We start from the raw sequence: 22,524 nt of genomic DNA, 5'->3' as shown, positions 1-22,524 counted from the left end.
AATAAGGATCTAGATGATCACTTTAAAAAGGTAGAATTAGTACTTAATAGGTGTTTAGAACATGGAGTGGTATTAAGTAAGAAAAAATCTATAGTAGCTCAAAATAAAATCAATTATTTAGGATTAGAAATTGAAAAGGGGAAAATAATAATGCAAAAACATGTATTAGAAAAACTTCAAAATTTTCCCACTAAACTAAAAGACAAAAAGGAATTACAAAGATTTATTGGATTACTAACATATATTTCAAATGAAGGTTTTATTAAAAATCTTGCAGCTGAACGAAAATTACTTCAACAAAAACTTAAAAAGGATGCTATTTGGTCATGGACCGAAGAAGACGAAATACTTATTACTAAATTGAAATATTTATATCGAGATCTTCCTGAATTATATCACCCATCAAATGATGATCTAATTATTAGTGAAACTGACGCATCAAATGAATGTTGGGGAGGTGTTATGAAGGCTAAGCCTCCTAGCCAAAAGAAAGAATTACTATGCAGATATATGTCTGGAACCTTTTCAGACAGTGAAATTAATTTTCCTACTCATGAAAAAGAAACATTAGCATTAATTCGGATGTTAGAAAAACATCGAATTTATGTTCTTGATATAGAATTTATTGTTAGAACCGATTCTGCTTATGTTGCAGGTTTCAAAAATATTAATTATAAAGGAACTTACAAGCAAGGGAGACTTATAAGATGGCAAATGAAATTAGCCGAACATAATTACTCAATTACTCACATTAAAGGCGAAAAGAACGTACTTGCAAATATACTTTCTAGAGAATGGAACGAATCTCAGAAGAAATCTTGAAACAACAATTGGAGTTAAAAGAAGCACTAAGAATTCACAAAATAAAAGAGCAAGAACTTATTGGAAAGGAAGTATAATTAATCGATAAGGAAATAGAAATTATAAAATCTCAACTTAGAATAAAGAATCCACTTGAAGATATTAAATTAAAAGAACCTAAGAAATGGTATGCAGTATTTAACGGACCATTTTCAGGAATTTATGATGAATGGTATAAAGCAGCCCCTCATTGTACAAAAATCTCAGGAGTTACTTATAAAGGGTATGTCACCAAAGAAGAAGCTTAAAAGGCACTGAATGATCATAGAGAATTAGAAAAATCAAGAAAAGAGATTTATCTTAGCCCAAGAACTTTTTCAGAAACAACAAAGAATAATGCACCAGAAAGAACTTCCATGAAAATCTTAGGAAGAATCCCTTCTTCTCTGGATAATTTGCCAATTATGTCTCGAAAAGAGCATGAAAATCAGGTTAAGTTCTCTGAAGAAAAAATTAAGGAGAATTTAAAAAGACTTACTTACTGGACTGAGAAAGAAAATACTAATTGTTTCTATATGGTGGATAGAAAGCTTTTTGGAGTAAAAGCTATAATTACCCCAGGAGCATCCCAGTTACTAACATTTAATATGTTCCAATTTGGACTTATTGAATGCCTTTATCTGAGTAAAAATCTAGAAAAATTAATCTTTTCCCATATAATTTTAAAGAATCAGTCCAGAATTTTAAAAAGAATATTGTTGGAGAAAGAAATATTTATTTAAAATTTTATTCAGCCTATCCGGATTTTACAACGAATCAACCAGCCAAGCACTTTGTCTTCATTGGAGTAAGTAATAATCAATTTCCTTTAAGAGATGACTCAAAAGAAGAAATGTATGATGATGATCACTTAAATATAATTTTATCTAATCAACTTTCAAGCATATTCTTTCAATGTCAAGCTATTGGAAATAATTCATGTGTGAAAGTATTGTACAAAGCACCTAATCTCCTACTACTAAGCAAGACAAGTGGAAAAGCACTAAAGGATAGAGATATCCATCTATTGACATCTTTTGAGCTACCGTTCTACGCATTTAATAAGGAGACAATGAATTATAAGCCATGTGTACTTAAGGAGTGATGTTCAAGTATAAAAAAGAGTGAAAATCATGCATGTGAAAGGTGTTTTCAAGAAAAAGATGTCGTGGAAGTGACCAAGTGTCTAGAAAAGTCCATGTGTCTTAAGGATGAGGACAAGGAGGAAGCAATAATAGAGTCATGAAGATGAGGATAAAGAAAAGCAATAATAGAGTCATGAAGATGAGGATAAGGGGAAGCAATAATAGAGTCATGAAGTAGATAAAAAGTAAAGTCATTTGTCATGTAGTATTTAAGTGTCTTAAATAAGTAGTACTATAGATGAATAGTACTATGCATTATTGTGAATAGAAAATAATAGTATAATGAGTGTTTAGGGCTATAAATAAGTGTTTCTACAATGGGAAGAGGCAAGTTGTAGAAAACAACCTTTGTGTAAGTTTCTCTTTAGAAACATATGCTAATCCTTTAGGATTTAGCTTGGCACCTTTTGTGTGCATTGTTGTAACATAAACTTATATCAATAAAACCATGTTTCTACTTATTCAAGAATCATTCAATTAAATTACAAAACATATATATCTATTAATCAACTATCTCACATAAACTTACGGAAGCAGCGGTGGACCAAAATTTCAGAAGAAATCATGATCAGGTATTATTTCTTTATTTACTTACTTTTATTAAGTGTTATAATTTTCTTATATGTCTAGCATAACAAAAATGAAAAAGAAATAGTAAATGATATAGAACATTTACATATTACTGAAGAAGATGGAAATTACGAAGGAAGTATTTTAATAGATTCAACCTTATTTCAAAAAATACAAAAGGAAGACTTAGATTTAAGTAAGGATGCAAATATGAAGGGAAAGGATAGAATTGGAGGAATAATGAAAAGATTTAACCAAAAGAATAATATTATATATTATGGTAAAATAATTAATGAAACACCAACTGATATAGCAGATGCCCGAGGACATACCTATATACAATTATTAAATAAAAAGAAACTTATGGAATTCAAGAAAAATATAAAGAAATATGAACATAGAAATAAAATAGGATATATTCATATAGGAGCAGTGCAAGTATTAATCAAAGCAAATTTTCAAGAAGGAATAAATTCTCCAGTAGAACTAATATTAAAAGATGATAGAATTACATACCCAGTAGATAAAATACTTGGAGTAGTAGAAGGAAATTTAGCTTATGGTAAACTAAAATTTGAAATACATCCAAATATTGGAATACCTTTAAATACTCAAAGATTAGAGCAAACTTTAACTCTTGAACACAAATTCCTTAGAGGAAATTTAATGAGATCAGGAGATAAAATATTTTCAATCACTTATTGAGTTAATTATGCATTAACTAATTCTCACCATAGTATTACCTTTAGAAATAATAATAGAATTGATATTCCAAGTCTTTTTGAAGATATAGGATAAATTTATTATCCAAAGAAAAATGAAATAACTGAGCTAGGAACTTTTATGAATAAATTAAAATTTTTAGAGTTAAGAAAAAATCAAATACCAAAACCACTTAGATTTTATGAACCTGAAAAAATTGAAGAAAACGATATTGATAAACTTTCAAACCAAGTAAAGGACTTAACAACATATTTAAAAAATAGATTATAAATTGAAACAGAATGAGTATTGCTGAATTTAGTTTAAAAGAAAAAGAAAAAGAAATAGTTATAAAAATAAAAGAAATAGATATAACTTATTTTGATAATATTGAAAATAAAGAGAAAGATTTTTATGAAAAACTATGATGTATTTGGAAATTTACTTTACCAAATGACTTTAAAACAATAATATGTAAAGAATATGGGAAATTATGTGCACAAGCTATACTTTTTGAAAATGAAATAGATTATGCACTAGAAAGTGATATAAATTATATTTTATTAGTTGAAAGTTTTTATTGTGATGAATTTATAATAGACTTAGCCTTAATAGAAAATGATGAAATTTGAGACTATTTTGATGATGATTAAGCTAATAAAAATAAATTATAAAATTATTTCAATAAATAATGAGGTATCATTTTTGGTATCAGAACACTAAGATTCAAATTAATTAAATTTTTTAAAAACGTGAAAAACAAAAATTTATTTTAAAACTAAAAAATGAGTATAGTTAATAAAAGATTACGAATTATAGAACTTAATAGTTTAATTAAAAGAACAAGAGGTCATATAAAAATATTATATGATAGACTAGATTATTATTTAAAAATAGGAGTTGAATTTGAAATTGAAAGAATTACAAAACACCTTTTAGAATATGAAAATAAATTAGATTTTTATAAAGCAAGGTTAAAAGAGTTAAATGAATATAAAAATATCCGTCACTGAGATTTGCGCCCAAGGAATTAGAGACCAAAGTTAAAATTCTGTCAGTAAAAATCGTTACTATTATGACTTATTTTAGTTGTGATAGGCTATAGGTCGTACCCCTGAAACGCTTCCCATAAAAAGATCAGAGGTCTGCTACGGGTGGTCGTAGCAACTGCTACAGACTGTAGCAGGCAAGCGGTTACAAATTGTTCATGTTTCATCTATCTTGCCTTTTAGAATCTTTATTGTTTTCTTTGTGATAAAGTGTTCCTAGCACAAAGAGGCCATGAAAATGAATGCTTGTAAAAGAAAAATCAAAAACAAGAATGCGATTAAGGTGAAGAGGGAGGGGTATGGATTAAAATAAAACCAAGTGTCCAGATGAATTTCTCTTTATCATTATGGGGTTTCATCTTAATGATCCATCAGAGGAATGATAAAATCATAGCCTCTACACAATGGATTCATCAAGACTTACACCCACAAATCAAAAAAAAATAGATGGAGGTAGAAAACAAGTTCAAAATATGATAAAAGTCAGAACCAATCATCAAAAGAAATAAAATCACATTTACAGAGATAAAAATAGATTTTAAATGGTCAAACAATAAGAAATCATTGATGAAATACTTAATGAATATCTAAACACCAAATAAATTTCAAATAAAACCATAATAAAATTAGAAAAATTATATAATATGTTTAGAAAAAGGTTTGGTAACTTTTGGAAACTCAAAACTATTTTTAAACCAATTAAAATCAAATAAATAAAGAAAAAATAATCAAAAATAGTAAAATAAAAAAATAAAGATTTGAAAAAATATCCATCAAAAAGAGAAAATTAAAAGAGATTTTTAGAAAAAACTTTGGTATTTTTTGGAATTAAAATGAGAGAGTTATTAATTTTTGAAGTTGAAACAATTAAAACAAAATAAAATAAATCAAAAAAAATAGGAGGCGTTGGATCTGGCTCATTAATTGACGTGGTAACATCTAATGGTCAGAAAGCGTGCATCCCCATGGTGAACCAGAGTCAAAGCGTGTTCACAAAAATTAAAAAGGTCAAGTCAATTAAAATATTTCAAGTGGCTCAGTTTCATTGGTTGAAGTTGGACACGTAGGTCATCTTCAACCTCTAGCCAAAAAATTCAAAGGATTTCTGCAGAAATCGTGGATCCTTTAAGATGTAACCAAATTAAATGCTAGTGGTATCATTGGATTCGTCTCTCCTGGACGATCTCAACCACATCATCGCGAAAAATTTGTTCAAAGTGTAGCTCACTCGATTTGAAGAAAATCATACAAGTTTAAAACTGAAATTCTCTAAAATAGATGAAGTAAGCGCATCCACAATTAAAAACAAATGATGTTACGAGCATCAGTGCACCAAGGGCTACATTGTAGCAAGAAATTTGAAGAGAATTGATGTAGAATTCTACCTGTTGAAGCTCAACTTGAAAATGTTGTGCTTAGCTTCAGAGAAGTTCAATGAAGCTAACTGAAAGGAGTTTCTGAGTGATTAAAGAGTGGAATAGCAAAAACAAAATTCAAGCTTAAGAGTTCAAATGAGATCTTAGCAGGGGCTATTTGGCTATTAAAGCTTGAGGAAAATGAATGAGGAGGGATTTATATTTATAGGGGAAGTGAATGGTGAGCTCATACATGCAAGAAGGATTGAGAATCCTTGAAATCGTGCTAACTTGATGTCACCTTGAAAGTGTGACTTGCAGCTCTTCAAAACTCAAGCAAATGATGTGTTTCGGTCCTCTAAATGACTCAAGCAACATTACTAATTATGTTTAAGTGGAAAACACACATCAATTTGGTGATTATAGGTCACATTAATCAAATGCACTTCTGATTGTAAGTGGAAATTTCAGACTCAAGGTACCAACTTCAAAACCACGGGGCAAGCAATATAGGGACCTTTATGGTGCAATCTTGGACTCTTTGGAAAGCTGAGTGATCAAGCTAGACAATGAGATTTGAAATCTTCCATTTGGATTCTTGTATCAAAAGTTACGACTCTTCAAAGTTGAAATAAATAGTGCACAAAACACTTAGCCAATTTTAGCAACCTTGGCACCTTTGGGCAGCTCACTTCAACCTTAGGCCTCAAACAATCGGTGTGTGCGTTTTGAGATTTTCTTTGAGCCAAATACTCTCCTCATTAAGATGAACACAATGCAAAAAGAATAACTTTCATAGGCCTCATGAATTGAGAGATATGCCGGGCAACTTGGGGGAAAATAAGGCAATCTTGCGAGGTCATTTCATTTAACACCTTTATGTATGACTCAAATGAGTACTTTAGAGCTTGAATTGATCAAAATTCCCAACATGAAAGTTGTAGAGAATGGAAAAATAAGCTTGTAGCCAAAAAAATTGTGAGAGAAAGTTAAAATTGAGCAAATTAGGCTTGTGGCCAGTCTTGCACACATGGCTTGCCTTAAAATCTAGGCTAGAAAATGACCTACAATGTTTTTCTTTCTTTCATGTTAGAGTGGGTAACAATACCTTCCACTTTAGTACCCAGCTGCCTAAGAACCTCACTAATGTGGATGTTTTGATTGTTAAAATCCTCATTTTGGCGCATTTGAGCCGCCACAAAATTTTCCATCATCAGCTCAAGGTTAGATTTCTTTTGGGGGGCAGTGTCTTGGAAACCCAGTGGTGCGCCACTCTGATAGGATTGATTTTTCTTATAAGAGAAATTTGGGTAGTTTTGCCACCCGGGGTGGTAGGTGTTGGAGTAAGGGTTGTTTTTATAATTTTCATGTAATTCACAATTTCTTGAGCAGATCCTCTGACGAGAATCATTTGGCAATCATTACCAATATGTCCATTCACTCCGCAAATTTCACAGTTAAGAGATGTGGGGGAAACAGCAGCAACAGATGTAGGAGTAGTGGGAGTGATGCTTAATTCATCGATTTTCTTTTGAAGAGCATCGACCTTAGCATTCATGTGATCAAAAAAGCATTCACTTCATACATTCCTCCGATTTTAGGGGTACTTTTGGAGGAACCTTGTCGCACGCTTCCCCAAGAGTGGTGGTTTTTGGCCATTTCCACTATAAGATAATAAGTTATATCTTGCGGGCTATTCATCAGGGCTCCATCAAAATCCGCATCGAGGGTCAACCTTGTAGGGTAAAGGAGACCATTGTAGAAATTATAAATTATCATCCATTTTTCAAGCCCATGGAAAGGGCACAGTCTTAAAAAATCTTTGAAACCCTCCCACGCGTCAAACAGGGATTCACCGCCATCTTGTCTAAAGTTGTTTATTTCGCCTCTTACCTGGGCTATTTTACTCGGCAGAAAGTGCCACACAAGAAAAGCCACTTTTAGTTGTGCCTAAGAGGTAATGAAATTTTAGGGAAAACTTTGGAGCCAAGCCTGTGCTTGGTATGTTAGGGAGAAAGGTAACAACCTAAGGCGAATGGCGTTTTGGTCAACGTTGTTTGCCTTAATGGTTCCGCAATTGTCAACAAAGATAGACAAGTGCAAGTTGGGATTTTCCAAAGGTAAACTTGAAAATTGGTTCTGTGGAACCGTACCTTTCAACGAAGGTTTAAGCTTGAAAGTATTCGCCTCAATAGGCAGGTGCACAATACTGCAATGCGGTTCCTCTTCCGTAGGAACCGCATAATCCTTCAAAGGCTTACTATCAACAACAGGGCAGCCATTATGAGATGCCTTTGAACTCGGCGTCTTTCTTTTATAAGACGCTCGGGATCGTATACGGATTTGACTGAAGTATCAGCAAAACACGCTTGCATAAACAGAACAGTAAAACTCTAGTCTCTACGGTGATCAAATAAAGCTTCAATATTAACATTATTGGTCCCCGGTAACGGCGCCAAAAACTTGACACGCCGCAAGTGCACGACGAATGTCAGAGTAGTAAAAAGTATCGAATCCACAAGGACCAATGGTTAAGTACCGAATTCTATCCTATCATTGTAAAGCTAGAGCAATCGAATGGTTAGAAACAAACAATCTTAAGTGAAAAATCATTTAAGTCAAAACAGCTTATTTTCAAAATCACTTTTCCAAAATAACTTAAATGCAAATAACTTTGGAAATTAATCCTAAGTATTTTTATTACGAGAAGTTTGACATGGTTTTATAGAAAAATAGACTATTGTAGGCAATACTTGCTTTCGCCAGCGTATTACCTTATCTCTGATGAACGAGACGCTTGTCGGCTTTTGCTCACGCTGAAACGTTCGTCAGTGATCGTTACTTTTGCACAACTATTAAAATATGAAACATTTTCTCAATCTCATTTGAGAACTTTTGTGACATCGGATTTGATTATTTAAAAACCTTTTATCGGGCATTCACATGTGTCTTTTCAGACTACTGTAAATACCAAAGAACACTCCTACTTTCATAACGAGGTTTTAATTCAGAAACTCAGATTTTTTAAATAAACAAATGTCAGGATTCCCTAAATTAACTTAGGCTAATTCCTACAGATAATCATCGATAGAGTTCATGACCTTTAGCCCTTAGGAGTCTACTCACTCATAGTGAGAAAATAGACAATAGATTTAATCAAAATATTGGCATACATCATTAGATAAATTTGCAAAAGAAATAACAATAGGGGAATAGGGCCTGAAAATAAACTTGTAAATTAAACTGTGCTTTCATCCAAATTCTCCAATGGAGGCTTGTACAAGAGAAATGAAAAACTTGCAGAAAACTAAAATTGCACGATGTATAGATATCCCATTCCAATCCCCTTAAAGAGATATTATATTTCTTACATAAAACTTCAGAATCAAAGTCATCATAATCAGAAACCCCAAATCAGAAACAAAATCGACCGAAAAAGGAAACAAAAGTAATGCCTTTCGCACTCCTGTTATGGGTCGTAACATGCGTTACGGGCGACCGTAACAGGGCGCGGGTTTTTGTGTTGGGGCGTGAGGATGGGTCCTAGATCCTGTTACAGGCTGTAACACGCGTTACAGGCACCCGTGACAGACCTCCGATTTTTTTACTTGAGAAATCCGGTCTTCACGCTTTTCTTCGATTTTGTCCCGATTTTATCTCCTTTCCTTCCGATATGATCATATAGGTCTGAAAAGGACAAAAACATAATACCAAAGCATAAAATGTAGAAAAGGATAAGAAACATAAACAAAATATGATGAAAATGAGACTAAATCATAAGCATAAAACGGTATAAAACTCATTTATCACTCCATGCTTGTGATGTCGAACCTTTGAACCTTGTTTATGACCTTGTTTGTGGTTGTTATATAACCATGCATCAATAAAATTCACTTTCACTTGGTTTTCAAGGAACTTAGGGATTCTCCATGCAAACATCACAAGTTTTGAGATCATTGATATTGGAAGGAAAAGAACTAATAAATACAGTTTTAGACTTCCTGATTTGAAAGAGTTGAAGGAGCTAGCATCTTTACTGGTTGATCCTATAAAGTTAAAAGACCGATATGGAAGACTTTCGACCAGTCTTAACACCTGGATTAAAGATGGACTTCTTAATCTTTGGTTTAGTTTTATGATCATGTCTATCGGTGTTTCACTTTTCATGACTATCAACTTATGCCAACCTTGGAGGAGTATGCATATCTTGTGGGTATTCTAGTTTCTGATAAGGTTCCTTTTAATGTTTTGGAGGTGGTTCCTAAAGCACAAGTCATTGCATCGACTATTCACTTGAGAAATCTGATGTAGATGCCAATCTGACTACTAAAGGAGGTATTCATGGGTTGAATGCAAAGTTCATGATTGAGAGAAAGCTTCTTCTTTTGCTAAAGCTGGTAGCATGGTGGCTTTTGGCCTAGACGGATAATCCTATGGCGATCATGGGATATGACAAGAAATACATTTCCTTTGAAGAGGCGAGCATTTTTCGTCTCCTAGGAAAGCTTAAGGTCATGGAATTGCACATAATAATCAAATTGTGGTTGAAGGAAGGAAATTTATCTTGCTAATTATCCAGGTAAGTTTTGGATTACTTGTTTCATTTATAGGTATTTTTACCTAGCACATGTGACCACTGAGCTTTGTTTCAAATCAGATGGAAAAGATTTATGTGGAGGAGAAGAGGAAAATACAGGAGAAGATTTAGGCTGCTTGTGGGGAGACTTGTAGCCCCCGGAGTCACCCAAAGGTTTTTATCTTCAAAGGGAGGAAAAGTAAAGTTGATGATCCATCTCCCTATTCACCCAATGTGAAGGCTCTAAGAATGGAAGAAGGCATTTCTCCAACTGTTGGTACCACCCAGCCTATTCAAGGGAAGGCGAGCATTCAGAAACCGCATGAAGGCGAGGCTCAACCAACTCCTCTTACTTTGTGGAGTGACTCCGGTTTCGATTCCCTTAACTTATAGAGTTCCCATATCCCCTCCTCCAAGGAATTTCCTAGTGACTATTGTAACACCCCAATTTACCCCGTATAATTTTAATAATAATTAGAGTATAAGATTCTTCATTCGAAAACAATTCATCACAATCAGGATGTCACATTTACTTCATAACACAAAAGTTGCTCATAATATTAACAGATACATAACACGTATAAATGGATGAACCTTTCAAAACGATATAATCTTCAAAATGAACAACTTTCATTTACGCAACGGAATTCAACATATTCAACCTTAGAAATATCATGGCATCCTAATCCAACAAAATCAGCTTCAAGCTGTAAACATACTTCAATAAACAATTAAAATTTCCCAACGGTCCAAACAGCGCGTCAAACGAACACCCGAGTCAAAAGTTATCGCTTTTTGAAGTTTTTAAGAAAAGTCGGTTCGATTCAGTGGAACCCGGATCCTCTATTAGGGGAACCGGTTCTCCCAGTTAAAAATCACATTTTTGGCTCCCGAAATTCTAGGAACTCGGTTCCCTTATTTGGGGAACCGGTTCCTGCTGTAGCAGACCCAAAAATTTGTTGTTTTGCTGCTACGAACCTCAACCCTTCAATACCCCAAAAACCCATACTTTCCCATACGAAAATCACCAATAATCATAATTTTTCAATGCAAATACCAACATCATACCATTATTCACATACAAACATCAATTCCATGATTTGCACACACATTACAATTCATTCACAACATCCATAAACACATTAAAACATCAAATTCTTCACACATTCATGGATATAGGATTATGAAGCCTAATCTCTACCATACCCATCATCATGTCAACCCTTAGAGAGTATGAACCTCGCCCTTGCCTTAGCAATTTTCTTCAAAAGTCGCTCGACCAATGGAGGTTCTCCCTTTGCCCTAGCTCAGCTTCTCTCTATTTCACATTCTCTTCCAAAATTCTATAACTTCCCTAATTTCTTCTAATTCTCTTATTTTATTAATTCCTTACTAATTTCCGTCTCTCTAATGGGCTTAACATCACACCTCCTCTCTACTCATACTAACACATTTTATGGTCCAATTACTATTTTTAATCAATTATTTTATTGTTATTATTAAATCTCAATAATAATTCTTATTCCAATCATATTAAATCATCTAATCTTCTAATAAATCCAATCAAATAAGTAATTACAACTAATTATATTTATTCGATTCTACAACTTCTAAATCAAAGGAACTACCCTCTATTCTAAGGATACATACCCTCCGATATCACAATTATTATATAACATCAAGGCAAATTATCCAATAAATCAGCAAAACATCAAAATAACACTAAATTATTGAATAATGAAAACTGGGTGTTACAACTACCAGGCCCTTCGATCTAAATCGACTCCCGACATTGTAAGTATGACATATAACCTTAGGGCGTTGATGCTAGATGGTATGGATCGAGAGTGATAAGATCGGGTTGAGAAGGAGAGGCGAAGCTCCATAAATGTATGGATGGTTATAATGAAAGCTAGAGTTTGCTGAAGGTACTACAAAAAGACAAGGAGACATGGGAGGAGAAGCTGACAGATGTGAAAACCAAGGTTGTAGAGATTAGAACAAATGAGAAGTCCTTACGAGAGTCTTTGTATGCCTCCCTCTTTTATTAAAAGGGTCTAGATGGGGAGTGGTGAAAGCTCACTGGTGAGGTTATGTCTACTTCTAGAGTCTACTTTGGGCGGGAAAAAGAGCACATTTTCTTCTTCTATCACAATCTGGATATTAGCAAAAATGGACTTCCTTAAGGTTGTTTGTGACAGCCAGCTAGTGGAAGAAGAGATTGTGGCCCTCCAAAGCCTAAAAGTGTTGCTTCCTCCATGAACACCTATGATGATGGTGTGATGACGGAAGGAGATGAATATGGAGCCCCTAGCACAAGGATGATATTGTGAAGGAAGCAACTTAGGAGGAGAGTTAGTGACTTGGTTTTTCTTGTGATATTTCTTTGCCCTTCGTGGCCTTTTGTTATATTCATTTTCCCTACATTATTTGAAATTTTGAAATTTCTGTGATTATTTGAAATTTTGCTATCCAAACAAAGTTTCAATTAGAAGATGAAATATCCAAAATAACATTTTAAGAACAAATATTCAAACGAAATTTTTCTTTTGAAACTTTTATGAAAAGTTTCTTTATAAATTTTTTAACACAATTATGTAACACTATAAAAATCATTTTTAGAAAAAGTCAAAACAAGCGGACACTTTGAAGCTATTTCAAATATCTTTTCATAAAAAGCATTTTTAAACTTTTTGAAGAAAAAAAATGTGACTTCGACAATACTTCAATCAAAACTTGTAATATTTTTAAAAACCGTTTTATAAACAAATCCATGTTTAAAAATATAAAAAAATTTAAAGTTAAAACATATCAAATACGTAATTGTTTACTAAATTTCAAAAAATGAATTTTTATATGCCATCAAGGTATTGATTATTTAAATAGAATAAAAAATAACTCTAAAATCAATTATTTATAAAATAAAGTAGGATTTTAAAAAATATCAAATAAAGCAAGAATGGAAACTTTATATAAATAAAGAATTCCCAAAATAGTTTTTTCTTAAATTTACACAATCAAAAGTTTAATTTCCCAATTAAACTATTTAATTATAGCAATTTGAGATGTCTATTTAAGAGGAAATAAATCTTTTATAAATATTGTATAATTATCGAATATTCATATGACTTATATTATAAAAAATTATTTCAAATACTAAAAAAGTTGAATTAAAGTTGAAGAATATTATATATATATATATATATATATATATATATATATATATATATATATATATATATATATATATATATATATATATATATATATATATATATATATATATATATATATATATATATATATATATATATATATATATATATATATATATATATATATATTTGTGATGACTGTTTTAATTTTTTTTGTTACAAAATATATATTTATGATAAGATTCTATCTTCAAAAACAAATTATTATTATTATTATTATTATTATTATTATTATTATTATTATTATTATTATTATTATTATTATTATTATTATGTAATCATATACTAAGTTTCAAAAAGTGATTTTATATGCCATAAAATATTTATACGTAATTGATTCACATAATATAGATTACTTAAATAAAAAATAAAACATAAACGGAAACTTTATATATCAAAATCAAGATGAGTGTTTGATAATATTCATTTAAGATGTGTATTCAAAATGAGGAAATAAATATTTTATAAATAGTATAAGATTATCGTATACTTATATGCCTTATATTTCAAAAAATATTTTAAGTATAGAAAAAGTGTGAAATAAAACTGAAGAATATGATTAAAAATAGTCCAAATGAAATGATTTAATTTAATTATTTCAATTTTAATCTAAAATTATTTAAAATAAAAAATTGATTCAGATTTGTATTAAGTTCATATCCAATAAATTATTTTTGGAAAAAAAATATAAAAACATCGTATCTAAATAATGAGAAAATGGGTGATGCACTGACAGTGTAAAAAGTTTTACACTGTCAACCAATCACAACCATGAATCAAAATAAATCAGACTTTAATTTTTAAAAAAATTATATGACATGGCAAAACGATTTGTTTCTATTGCATGACAGTGTAAAACTTTTTTACACTGTCAGTGCACTACCTTTAACCTCCTAAATAATTAGTATAAATATACATTTTTAAATAAAATTTTCTTATATTTAAAATAACGTCATATTCTTCAATTTGTTTGTAGTTTTTAGCAATCTTGATCTGTATTTTCTAATTTGAGTTAATGAATATATTTTTTAATAAAAAATATATTGAATAATTAATATATCTAATTTATTATATCTCTAAATAGATTAATTATTTAATAAATTTTAAAAAATAAATTTTTCCTTTGTAAACCAGACGAGAGTATTATAATTATTTAGGGTGGGTCGGTCACTTAAATAACAATTATCAGGTTTCCTTATTTTAAAAAATATTGTATGAAATCGGTTATTATGAAATCAATTAATATTACCATTTTTTAAATTATACATTGAATGAAAATATATTAATATTATCCGGTAAACAAAAAAGTCAAATCAATTATTTAAAATAGGTATAATAGTTAACAAATATATTTATTTTATCAAAAAGTTATAAATATGGGATTAACCCATTTTCACAATTCCTTTTATATATTATAAGATACTTTTTATTTTTAGAAATGTATCTTGTCTTTATATTGACCTACAATTCAATAAATTTAAAAATAAATTTTTATTTATAATAAAAAATGAAGGAATTATTTTGTATGATCTAATTTCTGTTGTTTTTATTTTTTTTTTTCATCTATCTACATTCTCCATCTTATATAAAGCATTGAAAGAATATAGTTTAGAATAGTTTTCACTCAAACATCTAGAACAATGACACATTTTTCATTTTTTATCTTTATCTTCATTTTCTTTTCTTGTTTAATAGTTATCTCTCGTGGTTTAAGTGTTGAACTCATTCACCGTGATTTTTTCAAATCACCATTTTACAATCCTACACAAACTAAATTTCAAAGAAGTTTCAATATTGTGCAACAATCTATCAATCGCGCCAATTATTTATTCAAAGAACCTTCTCATACTAAAAACAAACTTGAGACATATATGCCCTATGATGACGGCACATATATCATAAGTTATTCGGTTGGTACCCCACCATTTAAGGTTTATGGAATTTTAGATACAGGTAGTAACTTAATCTGGCTTCAATGCATACCTTGTAATTCATGTTACAATCAAACATCTCCTATTTTTAATCCTTCAAAATCTTCAAGCTACAAAAATATTTCATGCTCATCTAGAACATGTAAATCTATGGAGGATACTTCTTGTTCTTACAATGGAGATGTTTGCCAATATACATTAGATTATGGTCGTGGATATAACACAAGTGGAGATCTTGGTGTAGAGACTATTACATTAGATTCGGTCACCAATTCTTTTGTCTCATATCCTAACATTGTTATAGGATGCGGACACAATAATGGTCAACCAATGTATAATGGTCCAAGTTCGGGTGTTATTGGCTTTGGAATTGGAGATACGTCACTAATTAAACAATTAGGACCTTCAATTGGAGGAAAATTTTCATATTGTTTAATTGATCAGTATAATAGCAAGTCTATTAGATCTAGCAAACTCAATATTGGAGATGATGCTATTGTTACCGGTGACAATGTTGTCTCAACTCCTATAGTAAAAATGATAGGAAACCGCCAAAAGGATTATTACTACCTAACTGTGAAAGCATTTAGTGTGGGAAATAAAAGAATAAAGTATAGAGGGTTTAAACGTGAAGGAACAAATGCTTCTACGCATAACATCATAATTGACTCAGGTACTCCTGTCTCTATTCTTCCACATCGTTTTTACTATAGGTTAGAATCAGCTATGAAAAAAATGGTTAAACTAGAGCGTTTTCAATTTAATGAAGATCTATCCCGCCTTTGTTATAATACCACATCCAAACAACAAAATTTTCCACCAATTACAATACATTTTAAAGGTGCGGATGTTAAAATAGATTCTAAGGGAGCCTTTTATTCTTTATTCCAAGGAGAGGAAGTTAAATGCTTTGCATTTCGCCCCTACGAAAATGGATTAGGCATCCTTGGAACCATGGCACAAGTGAACTATTTGATTGGTTATGACCTCAACAAAAATATTGTCTCTTTTAAGCCTATCGATTGTACTAGCTACTGAATGCGTTTAAAATCTGATTGTAGAACTTAATATATGATGATTGAATAATAAAATTTGTATTTTGTTCCATATGTCTTTAAGAGTATTTTCAATTGTCTTTTTTAAGGAATATACTTTGAGTTTGGTACTAATAAGCTAGTTCATCCAGAAGTTTATGTAATTTGTATGATGAGTTCATTCTTTTATGAAATTCAATCAAATTCCTCGTTGAAAATATTTTAAAAAATAAATATTTTACTAAGGGTGATTGAGTTTTAATAATGATCAAATTTGAGGAAAAATTGAGTTTAAAGGTTAAAATATCATATAATCATGTCATATTTTAATTGTTTATTTGGGAGAAAATATCCAAATCTGACCTTATTTGATTATGTGTTATTTGGATTTGATTAATTTGTTAATTTTCACGATTATAATACATAATAACATATTTATATGAGAATTAGTCAATTTAATTCATAAAATATCACCGATCTTATCAATTTAGTCCTCAAATATTTAAAGATTGAGTTGATAATTAATTATTAATATCAATTAAAAACCCCTAAACAATTTTTCCATTCTTAGGCGGTTTTTATGTAATAGATTACCGACTAAAGATAATTTGGTTAGGCACAATATTTTATTAGTTGAGAATCAGCCTTGTCCTAATGATTGTACTCAGATTGAGAATAGGGATCATTTTTTTTTTGTCTGATGTTCTCATTTTGGTAAAGTTTGGCCAATCCTTGCTGGGTGGCTAGGATTCATGTCGGTCTCTCAGGACAATTGCAAAGAGCATTATGATCAATTTGTAGCTTTGGGAGGGGTGGTAAAGGCTTGTCGTATTGCTTTACATATCATTTGGATAGCAGCGGTGTGGGTTATTTTGAAAGCACAGAACTAGAGGATCTTTCAGAACTTGAGCATGTCGGTGTTGTCTATCGTAAAAAAGGTTAAACTTCAATCGTACTGCTTCCTTTGGGGGTTTCAGGGCAGAGTATCATATCTGGAGGAGTAATCCTATGCAGTGTTACAAGACTGACTGAAGCAATGTTGCTAAAAAGTTTGGAGTTTCTTGCCTTAAAGGAATCCAAAGTATCCACGGTGTTCTGCATGCGATGCACTTGTATGAAAGGAATCCAAAGTATTATGTCAATAGATAAATTCAAATAAATCAAGAATTACGTCAATAAATAAATTCGAATAAATCAACCAAAAACCGATGTATAATATGAACCCTCAAAGAGGGTTTTTCCTTTTTTTCCAATACAATCGAAGCAATCATTTTTGTAACACCAAAAATGTTACCTCGGATTTTCTCTGCAACTTCGCTTCACCTTCAGCCTTAATACCATCCAGCTTCAGCAATTGTCTCATAAGCATCTATGTTGACACAACAAACACTACCGCCATTGAATCTATCCATTTTTTCTTCTTCTCTGGCGGTTGCTTCTACGCTAGTGGTTTCACTAAACCCTAATAAGCATAACCTAACCAAAAACAAAACAATCTTAAATTTGTTAATCCGAAAATCATCAAACCTAACCGTAAAAATAACCTGTAAATCAAACAGATACCCCTTTCTTCCTACAATCAAACCAATCAAACCAAACAACATCATAAGATATCATCAAATCAGAATCACTACAAAGGACCGAAAAATAAACATAACATCTTACACACCCATTTCACATCGAAAACTGAACATTTCTCGAGAGTGGAAGCTTATTTGAACATTTTTGAAGAGATTTATAATCAAAATAGAACTGTGAAACAATAACGAAAACGTAAACGAAAAACGAAAAGGAAGAAAAATGCAAACCGATTTGAAAGATGGACGAGATGAGCTTACCATTTTCAATGAACAAATCCTTAAAATGTTGAATGGATATGTCATGGAGATGATCGAGCAACGATTTAAGGCACCAAGGAGAGTGATGAATCTGCTAGAGTTTGAAGGGATAAGAAGAGAGAGAGAGAGAGAGAGAGAGAGAGAGAGAGAGAGAGAGAGAGAGAGAGAGAGAGAGAGAGAGAGAGAGAGAGAGAGAGAGAGAGAGAGAGAGAGAGAGAGAGAGAGATAGAGAGAGAGAGAGAGAGAGAGAGATGAATGAAGGAAAAAAGAGGGAGAAAGAGGAAAGAAGAAAGGAAGAATAGAGAGAAATACGATTGATAGGAAAGAGAGGGAGAACGAGGGTACACGAGAAAGAGAGAATGAAGTGGACCCTGTGAACAAAAGCTTTCCCCGGGTAACGAAGAGGACCCCATAAATTTTGAAAATATTAAGTGTCACTTGGACGAAAGGAAACATTTGATTTGTTAGTACCATTTTATTTAGTAAATTACGAAAAAGATTATTTTGTAGCGTAAATGAAATTTGAGTTAATGGGTAATATAGGATTTTTAGTGGCATTTTTCAATGATAGGTAGTTGATTACAACAATTATTTTTGGCCTGATCCTAAAATGCTCGAGTCCCACAAGGTCAGTCAGTTTAAGGTCTGGTATTCCATGCTGACACCTTTAGTTACAGCATTGTAATGACCTTTTATTAAGGTACAAGTGTTAAAATAAATTTCTTGAAAAAATAAAACAATTAGAGATGCTCTTAAAGAGATATGAAATAAAATGTGAAATTTATTGGTCACATTGGTGTACTAAAATTTAGTTTAAGTTCATTGTCTCAATAATAGGATACTGCAAATTATTTTAATAGTGTATCAACTTGGACTTACAAGTGCTAAAATAAAACATACACAATGGGAGAAATCATCTCTATCACAAAAAACTTGACACAAAACAAGTCACAATCATTACTAGTTACACAACACAAGTCATGGTCATTTCTAGTTACACAACACAAGTTACGCTATTTATAGTTAGTACATGACATCATTTCTATTTTGTAAGAACTATCACCATTTCAATGATAAACAATATTTCAGTGGTGAGTTACGTACTTCAAATGTGATGACGAAGCTACAACGAGTTGGTGTTGGAATAATTGATGTTGAAAAGAGATGATGTTTGAGTTGATGTTGAAAGTTTTTTGATGAAAATCGCTTAGCATTTTTGTGAAGAGAATGACGATGCAGTTAGAGTGTTTGTTGATAGGTTAATGAAAAGTTAGAGTCTAGTTCTATGAAGTATTCATGCAATAGAGAAAACACATCGATTTTTAGGCGAATCCGAGGGAATATAAGTTGATTTAGTGAGGCAGTATTTTGAAATTGATTTAATATACGCTCTTCCGATCCTCATCACCCATATTCACAAACTTTCGAGTCACTTAGACTTTATCAAAAGATCAACTATAAGCCAATTGTAGGGTGTGAATATGGGTAAAAAAAATATAGAGAGGGGTGAATAGATCTTTCACAAAAAACTTTCGATTTAAAAATAGTTTAAAAATGTTTTACATGAGTTTCAAAAACAAAAGTAACTTTTTGTAGCGGAAACATTTTTTCAAATAGAGCAATTTAGCTTATCGATTGGAATTGACTTATGGAGAGGTAAACAGCTCACAACACAATCAAGATTGACAATCAAATTCAACCAAATGTAAAAACTAGCAATGTATTGGATAGCTAACAAAATACACAAGTAGTGTGATTTTACAATATTCCCACTTAGTGAACTCTACAACCACAATTTTCAAGTTAGTCCACAATAAGCAAAGGGCCTGTTTGTTTCAGCTTTAAAAAAATAGATTTTTTTCTTTGTATTTTTGAAAAGAGATTTTACAAAACTGTTTTTTAAAATATTACAATTTTTTTATATTTGTTTTTTCTAAATTGAAACACTAATTTTGACATCCTATAGCATAAACATACATTATTGAAGACCAAAACATGGTCAAAATCACAATTTTTTCAAAAAGTTATATTTCAAAAATAATTTTTATGAAAATCTATTTGAAATAGCTTCAAAATTAAGTGATTTTTTGAAATTTTGATATCCAAAAAAATTTCGATGACAAGATGAAATACCTAAAGAAACATTTTAAGAACTATACAAACTAAATTTTCATTTGAAGCTTTTATGAAAAGTTTATTTGTAAATTTTTTTTACACAAAATTATGTAACACTATAAAAATCATTTTTTTAAAAAAAGCCCAAACAAATGGGTCCAAAATCAAAGTGTAAATTCTAATAAAACTTATACCTTTACAATAAATCACTACCAAAAGAAACCCTAATGGCGTGCAATTTCTAGAAAGCAATAAAGAATAACCTAATCATGCAATGTTTTACAAAAAATTAAAAAGGAGAGAGAGAGAGAGAGAGAGAGAGAGAGAGAGAGGGGGGGTGTACATGGAGTTTATACTAGTTTGTCTCTTTCGTCCTTGCATAATATAGCATAGACATGCATAATATAGCATAGACATACAACTTCACAATTATATGACGAGATTTTTAAAATAAAAGAATATTTTCATATTCTACGTCAACATCAAAATCACTTCCAACGAGATAAGAAAAATATAAAAGGTTTTATTTTTTGATAATCAAAGAAGGTGTATTAAAAAGCACAAGGGGTGCTAACCCACAATTACAAAAGAGATGAGCCTAAACCACTCCCAAAATACAAAGAAAAACCACACCTCCACGTACAAAGAGAAACAAAGAGTTGGATTGACACACCAATCAACCCAATAAATGGAGTCTCTAGAATTGTATGAACATAAGAACCATTCCCAAGCTACTAATTCCATCATCCCAAGCGCATCAAAATTACGCAACAAGACATTATTAAAAGTAATCTCATTTCTACAATTCCAAACCTCCCAACAAAAATCCAACCCAAAAATTCATCTACTATTAATCTTATATTTGATTCTACAAATAGACTCCAACGAACAAAGGCGATTAAAAATATTACCCGAAAAGATTGCACCATCAATCCGAAGTCAATCACAAAACATATGCCACCATTGAAGAGATATCGGACACAAAGCAAAGAGATGCTCCGCATTTTCCTCCTCCTTTCCACAAAGCGGACACAACAAAAGCAACGGATCCACCAAAATCTTCTGTTTTGCCAAATTATCCTTCGTCGGAATTCTATTTAACAAGAGTCTCCAACCAAAAATTAAAATCTTACTTGGAATTTTAGTTTTCCAAAGACCATTCAAGGCATTTAAGAGATTATCATCAAGAGTCGAACCCCGACTATTCCCTTCCAAAACCATTAGGTAGACATTCTTAACTGAAAACCCCTTCGAGTTTTTCCACCACATGAAAGTATCATCTACACCAACTTTTGGTTCATTCCCACCTAAAATCGGTAAAAGAGACTCCACACTTTCACCATCTATTTCCCCTCTAAAGGACTCGATGAAATTAATCCGTCAAACCCAAGAACCGGAAATCCAAAAGCCATTATCACTCACTTTTGAACACAAAGGATCGGCAAAACTAAAAAGAGACGGAAATCGATAACAAAAAGGAATACCCCCCAACCACCTATCTAACCAAAAATCAATAATGTCTCCATTACCAAGTTTGCTAAGAATGGAAGAAGAAAACCAATTCTCCAATGGTCCCACTCCTCCCGAGCCTATCATGTAAATATCCTTCCACCAAAGCGAAACCTTATTTCTTTTGTGAATGACCGAGTTTGAAAGCATAGTCCTTGTTATGTCACCGTACCTGCAAGAAAGAAGGTTAGTCCATAAAAGATTTTTTTCACTCAATATCCTCCATCTCCATTTACTAAGCAACGCCACATTGAACATCCCACAATGCTTCACTTTTAAACCTCCCTCCTTCTTTGTACGACGAACCGTATTCCATCCAATCCAACTCACCTTCTTCTCCCCTTCCACCCCACCCCAAAGAAAACACCTTTGAATCTTGATAGTGTCCTTTATGACCACTTTAGGAGCTTTGTAAAATGAGAAAAGATAGATGGGAATACTAGACAAAACCAAATTTAAGAGAGTAACTCTAACACCAATTAAAAGATGCTTATATCTCCACGAATCCAATATTCTACGCAACTTAGAAACAACCGGTCTCCACATCTCCTTCCTTCTATGATTAACACCTATCGGTATTCCAAGAAAAGAAAAGGAAAAGAAACCCACCTCGCAATTAAGAAAAGTTGAAGCCGCTTGAATCAA

The 22,524-nt window shown here is 31.7% G+C and overlaps 1 protein-coding gene and 1 non-coding gene across 2 annotated transcripts; both read left to right on the top strand.

The window, feature by feature from the left end:
* The first annotated feature begins 7,449 nt into the window (after positions 1-7,449).
* On the top strand, positions 7,450-7,556 carry LOC131593797 (small nucleolar RNA R71). The gene has a single exon (XR_009281177.1). It is a non-coding gene; the product is annotated as a small nucleolar RNA R71 (small nucleolar RNA).
* Positions 7,557-15,092: 7,536 nt separating this feature from the next.
* LOC131658547 (aspartic proteinase CDR1-like) lies at positions 15,093-16,421 on the top strand. Its single transcript, XM_058927829.1, has one exon. The coding sequence runs from the start codon at positions 15,093-15,095 to the stop codon at positions 16,419-16,421; it is 1,329 nt and encodes a 442-aa protein (XP_058783812.1).
* The last annotated feature ends 6,103 nt before the right edge of the window (positions 16,422-22,524 follow it).

This window comes from Vicia villosa, linkage group LG3 (genome assembly GCF_029867415.1).
Source record: "Vicia villosa cultivar HV-30 ecotype Madison, WI linkage group LG3, Vvil1.0, whole genome shotgun sequence".
Lineage (NCBI taxonomy): Eukaryota > Viridiplantae > Streptophyta > Magnoliopsida > Fabales > Fabaceae > Vicia > Vicia villosa.
Note: the sequence above shows the minus strand (reverse complement) of the source record. Positions and strands in the feature narration are given on the sequence as shown.

Bases quoted from the DNA above. Each gene is read 5' to 3' on its own strand.
- LOC131658547 (XM_058927829.1), top strand. From the start codon at position 15,093: ATGACACATTTTTCATTTTTTATCTTTATCTTCATTTTCTTTTCTTGT.